General features: G+C 44.6%; 1 protein-coding gene across 27 annotated transcripts in view; it reads right to left on the bottom strand.

Annotated features, from left to right (window-relative positions):
* The window catches only part of PKHD1 (PKHD1 ciliary IPT domain containing fibrocystin/polyductin), a 467199-nt gene that overhangs the window by 266522 nt on the left and 187897 nt on the right, over positions 1 to 12780 (bottom strand). For all 27 annotated transcript variants that reach the window (XR_012157892.1, XR_012157891.1, XR_012157890.1 and 24 more), the window contains 2 exons: positions 4687 to 4894; positions 2440 to 2597 (listed from right to left, as the gene is read on the bottom strand). Coding sequence is in view for 20 of the 27 variants with exons in the window: in XM_073335719.1 (XP_073191820.1) it covers positions 2440 to 2597; positions 4687 to 4894 (366 nt within the window). In the remaining 7 variants the exon portion in view is untranslated. The remainder of the gene's footprint in view (positions 1 to 2439; positions 2598 to 4686; positions 4895 to 12780) is intronic.

Genomic DNA, 12780 nt, shown 5'->3' with positions numbered 1-12780 from the left:
CAAAATGCATTCCTCTCTCCTTCGTCAGAGGAAAAGCCCACATGGCTTCTCATAGCTTGTTTTCTGTGAGAAGAAGCTATAAGTATGGATTCCAGGAAAGATCCTACATCTCTGGACTGTTTGGACTCTTACAGGGAAGTGTACCAGATGCAAAGCAGAGATCCCCAGAGACTATCGACTAGAGACTATTGCGGATGATACTAAACTGGGAGGAGTGGTAGATACGCTGGAGGGGAGGGATAGGATACAGAAGGACCTAGACAAATTGGAGGATTGGGCCAAAAGGAATCTGATGAGGTTCAATAAGGATAAGTGCAGGGTCCTGCACTTAGGACGGAAGAACCCAATGCACAGCTACAGACTAGGGACCGAATGGCTAGGCAGCAGTTCTGCAGAAAAGGACCTAGGGGTGACAGTGGACGAGAAGCTGGATATGAGTCAGCAGTGTGCCCTTGTTGCCAAGAAGGCCAATGGCATTTTGGGATGTATAAGTAGGGGCATAGCGAGCAGATCGAGGGACGTGATCGTTCCCCTCTATTCGACATTGGTGAGGCCTCATCTGGAGTACTGTGTCCAGTTTTGGGCCCCACACTTCAAGAAGGATGTGGATAAATTGGAGAGAGTCCAGCGAAGGGCAACAAAAATGATTAGGGGACTGGAACACATGAGTTATGAGGAGAGGCTGAGGGAGCTGGGATTGTTTAGCCTGCAGAAGAGAAGAATGAGAGGGGATTTGATAGCTGCTTTCAACTACCTGAAAGGGGGTTCCAAAGAGGATGGCTCTAGACTGTTCTCAATGGTAGCAGATGACAGAACGAGGAGTAATGGTCTCAAGTTGCAGTGGGGGAGGTTTAGATTGGATATTAGGAAAAACTTTTTCACTAAGAGGGTGGTGAAACACTGGAATGCGTTACCTAGGGAGGTGGTAGAATCTCCTTCCTTAGAGGTTTTTAAGGTCAGGCTTGACAAAGCCCTGGCTGGGATGATTTAACTGGGAATTGGTCCTGCTTTGAGCAGGGGGTTGGACTAGATGACCTTCTGGGGTCCCTTCCAACCCTGATATTCTATGATTCTATCTGGGAACCATGAAAAGCCTTTTGGGAAACTTGCAGTTTATTACATCCCTGCCACCATTTGGAATTAGAAACTGTGACTCACCTGTGCATATATTTTACCTGCCTTAACTTCTGAATAACTCTCATTTCCTTTTCTTAACTAATAAACCTTTACTTAGTGTACTACAGTATTGGCTACCAGTGTTGTCTTTGGTGTCAGATCTAGAGTACCAATTGATCTGGGATAAGTGACTGGTCTCTTTGGACTGGGAGCAACCTAAACATGATGTGATTTTTGGTTTAAATGACCTTTTATCACAAAGTCCAGTTTGTCTGGGTGGCAAGATAGACTGGAGAGTCTAAGGGGACTGTCTGTGACTTTATGATGAGAATGGTATAAGTGATCCAGGAGTTCACATTTGTTACTGGTTTGGTGAAATTGAATTATAGAACACACCACCAGATTGGGGTGTCTGCCCTGTTTTCTGACAGTCTGCCTTGAGGTAGGCACTAACAGTCATGAGCCGCTCCAGACAATCTGACACCCACCCAAATCATCTTCTTGTTATTCCTCTGACAACCACAGCTTCACTCTAACACAAATAATACCACTCCCACTCCTAGTGCATATCAGTGACAATAGTCCTGGGTGCCAGAGTAAATTCATGGGGCTGTACCAGCAATTGGCTGTTGCATACCAAATGAAGTCTTGTGTGAAAAGTTTAAAGCAGACAGAATTTTAGTTTTAAAGGAAAGCATAGGCAGTCAGCAGTCCTAATTCTCAATCCAAATTACAGTCACTGGGTATGGTTCTGCTCTCTTTTACACGGGAACCCCTGGGTGAATCAGGAACCCCTTCCTGGAAGTCATTGGAGTTATACAAGCATAAAACCACTGTAAGTGTGAGGAAATCAAACCAATTATCGTTATTTGACCAGGTTTTCCAAATGCACTTAGCAACATCCCAGTCTTCTACACTCAAGAGTACAAAAAGGATTGGGAGATTTTCTTTAAGTCACTAACTGGTAAACACAATTAAAAGTTTAACATAATATGTACATGGAAACATTATTTTCAAAAGATATCCTCTTTTCAAAGGTGGGGGGCGGGGTTTTCCGAAGATGGCTTACAACAACAACATGAGGCTAACACATCTGCAAGATAACAAGGAAATTCAGCTCAACCCCTGAGACGTCATACTTTCATGTCAAACAATGTCCGGAAAGATAAATTCACTTTCCTGGAGCTGAGTGGGCTTCAAAGTTATTCTGTTAAGAAGGATTTCTAACAAAATGATATACCATAATGTGATGTCAAAGTAACAATACTGCCTTTATTTATTTGTTTTCCTCCGAACATGTCTCTATCCAAAGAATCTTCTCACCTCCCGACACACCTGCTTTGGCACACTCCCTTAGGTGGGACATCCTCTCTCTGGTGAGGTTTCCTCGGACAACAATTCTCCGGCTAAGCAATGCCACAACAGCTTTCAGAGCAAAGCGATTCCCATGCACCCACTCTTCTCCAGAGCTGTGAGGGTACCTATACAAAGCACAGAAACAGACACAAGAACATGACTGCAGGAATATCTGCAGGAAGCATCCGTTCATCCTGAGCTTGAAGATGGAAACTTCACAATTCAGAGCTGGGTCCAAACTAGTTTTGTTAAGTTTCAGGGTCTAGCTCTGAGTCCATCTCTACTTCATAGCTACAACAGCAAATTCCTGTGAAATATAAAAGAGGTTGGGAGTACGGAAAGACTCTGGTTGGTTTAAAAAGGCTTCAATGGGTTCTATGCAAAAATAATAATAATAATAATAATAATAATAATCAGAATGAAATCTGAATCCACCAGGTTCCTTCATTATGACCCTAAACTCACATCAGGCTCATAGAAACGTTCACCAAGAGTGAACCCAGGCTGAGCTTCAAGAGTATGAGCCAAATTATGCTCTCAGGCGGCACCTGCATATTTCAGACAGTTGTGGTACGGGGCCCAATTCTATTGCCATTGCAACCATTGGCAAATCCTCACTGGCTTCACTAGTTTAGTAATATTTTTGTTGCGGTTTTACATGTTTGAGCTTTGTTCATTTATTCCACCCTATCTCTATCCTATTCAGAAATATAGCTGGTCAAAAAAAAAAAAGAGGCGGGGTGAGAGGGGAACAGAAAATTTTTATTTTTGGTGGAAATTCAAATAATGAAATATTTTAGCCAAAACCCAACATATTTCTAGTTGGAAACGTTACCATGGTATTTCAGGACAATTTTCATTTGATTGCCTCATGCTCCTATTTTCTTCTATAGGCCAGGCTCCCTGGTTGGACTACATCCCCCATGCTGAAACGTGGTCTCCTCTCTCAGAGACAGGAAGTGCTGCATTACATGAGTCCCAAGCCATGGTACATCATGGGAGATGTAGTTTGGCCAAGAGCCCCGTGAATACAGCAGATTAGGGGCATGAGGCAATCAAACTACAGCTCCTGGGAGGCCCTGGAGGGGCATTTCCAAATCAAAATATTTTGGTTTTGGCCATTCAGTTAGTCAACAATATCAACAACCACCACAAAATCAAAATTTTCCACAGACACTTTTTGGAAAAATTTTCATTTAGTCAAAAACCCAATTTTCCAGTGAAAAATAGTTTCACTGGAAAATTGTTGACCAGCTCTATTCAGAATATATTGGGCCCTAATGACCTCCAAATATTGGTTTCCTTGGCCAGCATTTTTCAGGCAACTAGAGACCAAATATAGGACTTACAGATACCCACTCTTACCACACATTATTTTATTCTGTACTCAACTTTAATAATTAAGGGCATCAACCTCTAGTAACCTGAGTAATCTGTAATGTTATCTCCATCATGGAAGCCTAGAGTACCGGTACTGGGCAACCAGGACCATCTCAGAAACCACTATCCAAAAAGAATGACCATTTTTATTATATTGGGGTTGGGTTTTTTTATTTTTGGAAATGCCCCCGCTGTATGTGCCCTGGCAAAGAAAAGGAAAATTAAACCAAAACAAATATGCTCAATATCCAATAGGGTCATTCTACTAAGAAATAAATGTTACCTAACTCAGCTTTGCAAATTCTACTCTCCTGCAAAGAGTAAATTTTTTTTAAGTAGGTTCAGTAAAATATCATCAGAGGGTTTTTTGGGGGGAGGGTTCATTATCATAAATAAGGGTGAGAAGCTGGTTTTGTGCCTGAGGTTGTAGAGTTTTTTATAACAGTTTTGAAGGTTTAATTGCTATGAAAAAGCTCTCCACAGATTGTTCAAAGTCCACTGGCTGGTTCTCGGTTTGCTCTTGATGCACACCAGAATGTATCACTACAGGGTGACGTCACAGTTTCTGTAAAACTTCTCAAAGAAAGGTATTTATATATTATCGTCATCACTTTTTATTGGAATTGCTGCAATTCCTGATCCTGACTCCCATGCTTTACTGACTTTTTTTCTACACATGAAAAATAATCTGTAATAATTAAAGCAGATTAACTATTCTGGAATAAGAGCATCTACATAGGGAGTTAACCAGGAATACTTAATTAAGAATAACTTCCTGTGTAGACAAGCCCCAAGTTAGCTATCTGTCGTTGGGATCCCCCGAAACCCACTAACCTGAGAGGCGATCTAAGGTAGAGCTCAGTGTTGTTCACTGCCTCAATTGTGACGATTTCCTCTTGCTGATACGTATCTCCAGGACCGGTTCCACTCACAATAACTTCATCCCCAGGCTGCCAGTCAACAGGCTCCTCTAGGAATAGCCTAGTGTCGTTAACGCAAGCTGCTGACTTCAGGTGTGTGAACACCACTTCTGGCACCCAACCTAGGAATGATACATGAAGAAATGAACTGGGTAGTTATCAGTCACAAAAGAGGACTCGACAAATCACATTAGCTGGGTGCTTAGAAAATACTGGATAGTCATTCAGACTATGACCAGGAGTACACTAAAAAGTTACATGGACTCAGCTACGTTCCTCAAGGGGCGTGAAAAATCCATACCCCTGAACAACGTAATTAAGTGTAGGTAAGCTAGGTAGGAAGAACTGTTACCACCTCTCGGGGAGGTGTATTGACTACAGCAATGGGAGCACCTTTCCTGTTGCTTTAGTGTGTCTACACAGAAGTGCTGCCGCTGTAGCGGTTTAAGTGTAGACATAGCTTTTGCTACAGTCATTCACTGACTTGCAGCTATAGCAGTGGCTAGACTAATGCTACAAAAGAGTATCTGTGATCATTTGTTGATTAATAAAACAGAAACACTGTCACAGCAAATTCATGGTTTTCCCACTCCATTGATTTCATTTGCTGCAAACATTAGAACAAGTGTAGTTGGTTGTTCAAAAGGATCTTTGTGGAAAGTGAAAGCCTTGTGAAGATGCACAAAAATGAGCGTCTGTGCCAGATGCATTTGCACAGCCATCTCTAAACCAGAGAACAGAAAAAACACCATGGCTGATATATTCAAGAGACTAGTGATTGCCCCCAACTGGGAAAATCTGGCCATTTTAAGCTATAATTAAAAAAATACTGAATTGTTAATGATATTGCAGTGCTATACGCAATTATTGTAGTTTTCCTGAACATTTTTGTTGCATTGTTTTGTTTTTTGTTTTACACATTTTTATGGAAAATGTCCCTCCAAATCCCAATCTACATTATTACAGTCGAACAATCTTAAATGACTCATAAGTTTCCATTTCATATCATCTGCTTTCTTGCTTCCTGTCCTGAACTGCTGTGCAATGTAATGCTGTGCTGTTGAAGGGTTGCCAGGAGATGGTTGCACATGGGTGTTCTGGGATACTTCGGGATGAAATGCACCAGATACGGTACATAACAAATATCATGATCATTCTGTCTTTTAAAACCATTTGAAAAAAGCCTCTGGCCAGAATAATCCTGTCAGGAAATGAATATGGCTTAAATAATATGTTGATGAATAACTATTAAAATAAAGGTTTCAGAGTGGAAGCCGTGTTAGTCTGTATCAGCAAAAACAACGAGGAGTACTTGTGGCACCTTAGAGACTAACAAATTTATTTGGGCATAAGCTTTTGTGGGCACTTCTCATTGTTTTTATTAAAATAAAGTGAGGCATTGCCTTTATCTCTTGATTATAGCATCTCTCCACACTGCTTTGGGAACATGTCTCAACCCTATAATATGGATCCTTATCTAGACAGAACCTTAATGCGGATATGACTTAAGTTAAAATTGACTCATCAAAGAAGCGTTGAGAATATAGTTATAGTACAGGGGTCGGCAACCTTCGGCATGTGGCTCATAAGGGTAATCCAAAGGTGGGCCACGAGACATTTTGTTTACGTTGACCGTCCCTGAGGCCTGCCGCTTCCCGCAGCTCCCATTGGCTGGGAATGGTGAACCGTGGCCACTGGGAGCTGCGGGGGCCATGCCTGCAGATGGTCAATGTAAACAAAATGTCTCGCGGCCGGCCTTTGGATTACCCTGACGGGCTATGTGCCAAAGATCGCTGACCCCTGTTATATTACAAGTATCTCTCTGAAGATGAAATCTAAGGACTCATCTACATGTGAAACACTACAGCACCTGTGCCACTGTAGCGCTTCAGTGTAGACACTGCCTATGCAGATGGGAGGACCCCTTCCGTTGGCGTAGGCAATCCACCTACCTGAGAAGCAGTAGCTAAGTCGTCAGAAGAATTCTTCCATCCACCTAGTGCTGTCTACACCCGGGGTTAGGTCGGCTCAACTACATTCCTCAGAGGTGTGGATTTTTCACACCACTGAGCGATGTGGCTGGGTCAACCTAACTTTTTCGAGTAGACCACGCATAAGGGAATGGAAATGACCTACTGAGGGTAATAATACTCTGAAATCCTTGGTGAAAGGTTCTGCATAAAGTCAATGGGGAATGTGTGGCCCCATTGAAATCAAGAGGCAATTTGCCATTACTTCAGTGAAGCCAGGATTTGACCCAATATACCTAAACAAAAGACCTGGTAGAAACCTTTTTTTTTTTTTTTTTTTTTTTTTACTAAAAGGTCTTGTTTTTGTGATTGTTGTTGAAAATAAGATTTCAATGACAATGACATTTTTGGTCATTTTTCAACAAGGGCACTTTTTTGACAATGACTTTTTTGCAAATAAAATTTTGAAGAAAAATTTTCACCACATTTCTGAATGTTTTTGAAATTTTGAAAATGTTCCATTCCAAGTGAGGAGAAAAAAATCCCATGTTCTCACTTTTTGTAGTTCTTTTATTTTTCTCACTTTTCCCTCCTGGAAGTCAGTAAATAAGTGACAAAAGGGAGATGAAAAAACATTCAAAATTCATTTTTTTTAAATGAAATAAAAAACTTTATTTAGAAAAAATGCATTTAAAACCTTTTGTCCACAACATGGGGGAAAATCATAAAAATTTTTAACACAAAAACTCTTTTTTCCAAGAAAAAAAATATGTTAAGCTCCACTTAATACACTTATTTACAAATCCTCACAGTAGCTTGCTAAGACAGATCCTAGAGGTATCCCCAAGTAGAAGGGTAAAAGGAGACACAGGGTATGTCTACACTATGAAATTAGGTCGATCTTATGGAAGTCGATTTTTAGAAATCGATTTTATACAGTCGATTGCATATGTCCACACTAAGCACATTAAGTCGGCGGAGTGCATCCCCACTACCATGGCTAGCATTGACTTACACAGCGGTGCACTTTGGGTAGCTATCCCACAGTACCCGCAGTCCCTGCAGGCATCTGGGTTAAGCTCCCAATGCCTGATAGGGCAAAAACATTGTCTCAAGTAGTTTGGGGTACATGTCGTCAGTCGCCCCTCCCTCTGTGAAAGCAACATTAGTCAATCGTTTCACGCCTTTTTTCCGTGCAGACGCCATACCACAGCAAGCATGGAGCCCGCTCAGCTCAGTCATCACTGCTGTTGTGTCCGGGGTGCTACTGTCAGCAGACGGTGCAGTAGGACTGCTAACTGTCATCATACACCGCTTCTGCTGCAACTCTGCTCTCCTGCTCCGCAGCGACGAGCTCGGGGGATCCATTCTGGTCCTCCTGGGTGCTGTACGACTGCTAACTGTCGTCATCCACTGCTTCCACTGCAACTCTGCTCTCCTGCAGACGCCATACCATGGCAAGCATGGAGCCCATTCAGCTCACCCTCACCACTGCTGTTGTGAGCATTGTAAACGCCTTGTGCATTATCCTGGAGTACGTGCAGAACCGAGCTAAGAGACGCCAGAACGAGGAGGATTTTGATGAGGACATGGACACAGATGTTCCTGAAAGCACAGGCTGTGGCAATTGGGACATCATGGCGGCAGTAGGGGTGGTTGACACAGTGGAATGCCGATTCTGGGCCCGGCAAACAAGCACAGACTGGTGGGACCGCATAGTGTTGCGGGTATGGGATAAAAGAAAAGGAGGACTTGTGGAAACTTAGAGACTAACACATTTATTTGAGCATAAGCTTTCATTAGCTACAGCTCACTTCATCGGATGCATGCAGTGGAAAATACAGTGGGGAGATTTTATATACACAGAGAACATGAAATAATGGGTGTTACCATACACACTGTAACGAGAGCAATCAGGTAAGGTGAGCTATTACCAGCAGGAGAGAAAAAAAACCTTTTGTAGTGATAATCAAGCTGGGCCATTTCCAGCAGTTGACAAGAATGTGTGAGGAACAGTGGGGGTGGGGGGGGGGAATGGTATGGGATGATTCCCAGTGGCTGCGTAAGGACACTTTCCTGGAACTCTGTGAGTTGCTTTCCCCCACCCTGAAGTGCAGGAATACCAAGATGAGAGCTGACTAACAGTTGAGAAGCGAGTGGTTATAGCCCTGTGGAAGCTTGCAGTCAGTCGGTAATCAGTTTGGAGTGGGGAAGTCTACTGTGGGGGCTGCTGTGATCCAAGTAGCCAATGCAATCATTGACATTCTGTTATCAAGGGTAGTGACTCTGGGAAATGCGCAGGTCATACTGGATGGCTTTGCTGCAATGGGGTTCCCTAACTGTGGTGGAGTGATACCCCATCTGGGCACCGGACCACCTTGCCAACTAGTACATAAACCACAAGGGGTACTTCTCAAGGGGTAGTGCAAGCACTGGTGGATCACAAGGGACATTTCACCGACATCAGCGTGGGATGGCCGGGAAAGGTGCATGACACTCGCGTATTTAGGAACTTTAGGAACTCCGGACTGTTCGAGCAGCTGCAAGAAGGGACTTACTTCCCATACCAGAAAATTACCGTTGGGGTTGTTGAAATGCTAATAGTTGTCCTTGGGGACCCAGCCTACCCCTTGCTCCCATGGCTCATGAAGTCTTACACTGGCATCCTTACTGGACAGCAGTAAGGAGCAGTTCAACTATAGGCTCAGCAAGTGCAGAACGGTGGTAGAATGTGCCTTTGGATGCTAAAAAGCTCGCTGGTGCTGTTTGCTGACTAGGTCAGACCTCAGAGCAACCAACATTCCCATTGTTATTGCTGCTTGCTGTGTGCTCCATAATATCTGTGAGAGTAAGGGGGAGATATTTATGGTGGTGTGGGAGGTTGAAGCAAATCGCCTGGTGTCTGATTTTGAGCAGCCAGACACCAGGACAATTAGAAGAGCACAGCAAGGCATGCTGCGCATCAAAGAGGCTTTGAAAAACAGTTTCATGACTGGCCAGGCTTCGGTGTGACAGTTGTGTGTGTTTCTCCTTGATGCAAACCTGCCTCCTTTGTTGATTTTAATTCCCTGTAAGCCAACCACCCTCCCCCCCTTCAAAATAAAGTAACTAGTGTTTTGAAACCATGCATTCTTTCTTTATTAATTAAAAAAAATGAGATAGCGGACAAGATAGCCTGGGTGGGGTGGGGGAGGAGGGAAGAACAATGTTACGTTGTTTGAATGACAGCTTTCTGTTGCTTGGGCCATCCTCTGGAGTAGAGTGGCTGGGTGCCCAGAGCCTCCCCCCCTCCCCCCCGCATTCTTGGGCAACTGGGTGAGGAGGCTATGGAACATGGGAGGAGGGTAAGCGGTTATACAGTGAATGCAGTGGGGGTCTGTGCTCTTGTTGGCTTTCCTGCAGCTCCAACAGATGCTTCATCATGTCCGTTTGCTCCCCCATTAGTTTCAGCATCGCGTCCTGCCTCCGCTCACTTAATTCTTTCCTGGACTCTGCCACTGAATGCCTCCATGCTTTAAGTTGTGCCCTATCAGTGCGGGAGGACTGCATGAGCTCAGAAAACATGTCATCACAAGTGCAGGGTTTTTTGCCTTCTAATCTGTGATAACCTCAGGGACAGAGATGATAGGGGGAGCGTAGAAACATTTGCACCTTGAGGGAGTAAAATTGGGTTGGCTTCTTACGCCTTCATAACATGTGGGAATGTTTTCAAACTGCAGCACCCCCCTTTCCCAGAGCAAGCAGTGGGTTGGGTTTCACATTTAAAAGGAGGGGCTGCAGTATTCGGGTAGACGTCCAGCACACACCTACCCCCACCCCACCGCGTGGCTATTCTCTGGGATGATCCCTTCACCCCTCCCCCGCGCCGTGTGGCTATTCTCTGGGATGATCCCTTTTAGCCAAGTGCAAACAGTCCAGCTTGAACGGGGTCCTTTTACTGTTCCCTTACAAAAATTCCCCTATTTCAACCAGGTGACCATGAACACTATTGCTTTTAAACCCTTTACTGTAGTTACAAATGTGCACTCACCAGAGGTGCCTTCTCTGGCTTCAGGGTCGGGAATCCCGCCTTGGGAGGGTATTGGCTCCAGGGTGATGAAAAGGTCCTGGCTGCCAGGGAGAACGGATTCACCACTTGCCTGCTGCGCATTCTCCTCCTCTTCCTCATCCACAAAATGCTCCTCCGTGCAGCGTGAGACTCCCTCCTTGCAGGTGTCCACGGACAGTGGTGGGATAGTGGTAGGGTCCCCCCCTAGAATAGCATGCAGCTGTTCATAGAAGTGGCATGTATGGGGCTCTGACCCGGAGTGACCGTTTGCCTCCTTTGTCTTTTGGTAGGCTTGCCTGAGCCCCTTAACTTTCAAGCGGCACTGCTGTTTGTCCCTGGTGTAGCCTCTCTCCAACAAGCCCTGTGAGATTTAGGCAAATATATTTGCATTTCTTCTTTTGGATCGGAGTTCGGCCTGCACAGATTCTTCTCCCCATACAGCAATCAGATCCAGTGTCTCCCTTTCGGTCCATGCTGGAGCTCGTTTGCTATTCTGGGACTGCATGGTCACCTGTTCTGCTGAGTGCTGCTGAGCTCACCACACTGACCCAACAGGACATGAAATTCAAAAGTTCCCGAGGCTTTTCCTGTGTACCTGGCTAGTGCATCGAAGTTGAAAGTGCTGTCCTGAGCGCTCACAATGGAGCCCTCTGGGATGGCTCCCGGAGGCCAGTACCGTTGATTTGCATCCGCGCTACCCCAAATTCGACCCAGCAAGGTCGATTTTAGTGCTACTCCCCTCAACGGGGACAAGTACAGAAGTCAATTTTAAGAGCCCTTTAGGTCGACGGAATGGGGTTGGTTGTGTGGACACGGTCATTTTTAAATTGACCTAACGTGGCTAAATTCATCCTAACCCCATACTGGAGACCAGGCCACAGACCCAAACCCTGGGCCTCATTGTGTCAACGACAAATCTTCTATTGACTTCAAAGGAAACATGTTTGAGGCCCTGGAGAGGCAAAGTTACACCACCCTTAGGTCACACATCAAATCAGCGGTAAAGTTGGGAACAATCTCCTGGCTTCCAGTTCCTCACCCTCATAAGTGGGCACACTCCAAAGCCCGCAGTCACCAACACCTTTACTTTGCCCTTCTTTCTTCAATAGATGACGTTTGCTCTAACTTTTTACATTCCCTTTTCTCCAGCTGACATTCAAACAGACGTGTCCAGTGAGATCCGACTTGTGCAACAGCACCAGGGAGAGCATGTGGCACATATTGAACCTCCTATGATACATTTTCCCTCACTCCTTTGCAATAGATCATAATTTACCATTAGCCCACAGCGAGTTACTGTCCTCCCTGGTTGTACTAAAGAAAAGTAATAATACCGGAAATCACCAAGGGTAGATGTTGCATCCAATAAATCATTTTCCAATTATTTTAAGCAAGCTTTCCTCTTAGTTTACTCCTTTGTTTTCTGAGAGCCCCCTGTCTGTTGGCATGACTTTTCTCGTACTTGCACTAGGGTAAGCCAGGAGTAACTGCACTGAAGTCAATAGATTTACACTAGCATGACAGAAAACTCAGGCATTTGCACCCTGTTATTCTGAACCATCGTTGAATGCCGTCTGAAGGGGACAGTATGTTTCCAGCTTGGGTTACTGTAAGGACCAGGGAGTGGGCAATCAGGCCTAACCGTGCAGTCAGGAGCCAGAAACTGGAGCCAGGAGGACATAGCCTGAGATAGAGTCAAGGGTCAGACCAAGGATCAGAGGTAGGGCATGTGAGCATGGACCTGGAGCCAGACAGGTAAGCAGGAACCAGCAGCAGATGGATATCTGCGATAAGGAGGGCAGAAACAGGATGGAAGGCACGGCTCAGGATGCAAGCAAGGATGCAGAGTCTCAAAGCAGCAGTCAGCCATAAATTCACCTAGTTGCTCAGACAGCTTCCTGTGCCTTCTTCTGGCTTAAATATTGCATTTGAGCCAATCGGTGGAGCCAGACATCTCTCCCAATCAGGAGCTCTTGGCCAGCTAGAGTTT

Source organism: Lepidochelys kempii, chromosome 3 (genome assembly GCF_965140265.1).
Source record: "Lepidochelys kempii isolate rLepKem1 chromosome 3, rLepKem1.hap2, whole genome shotgun sequence".
NCBI lineage: Eukaryota > Metazoa > Chordata > Testudines > Cheloniidae > Lepidochelys > Lepidochelys kempii.
Note: the sequence above shows the minus strand (reverse complement) of the source record. Positions and strands in the feature narration are given on the sequence as shown.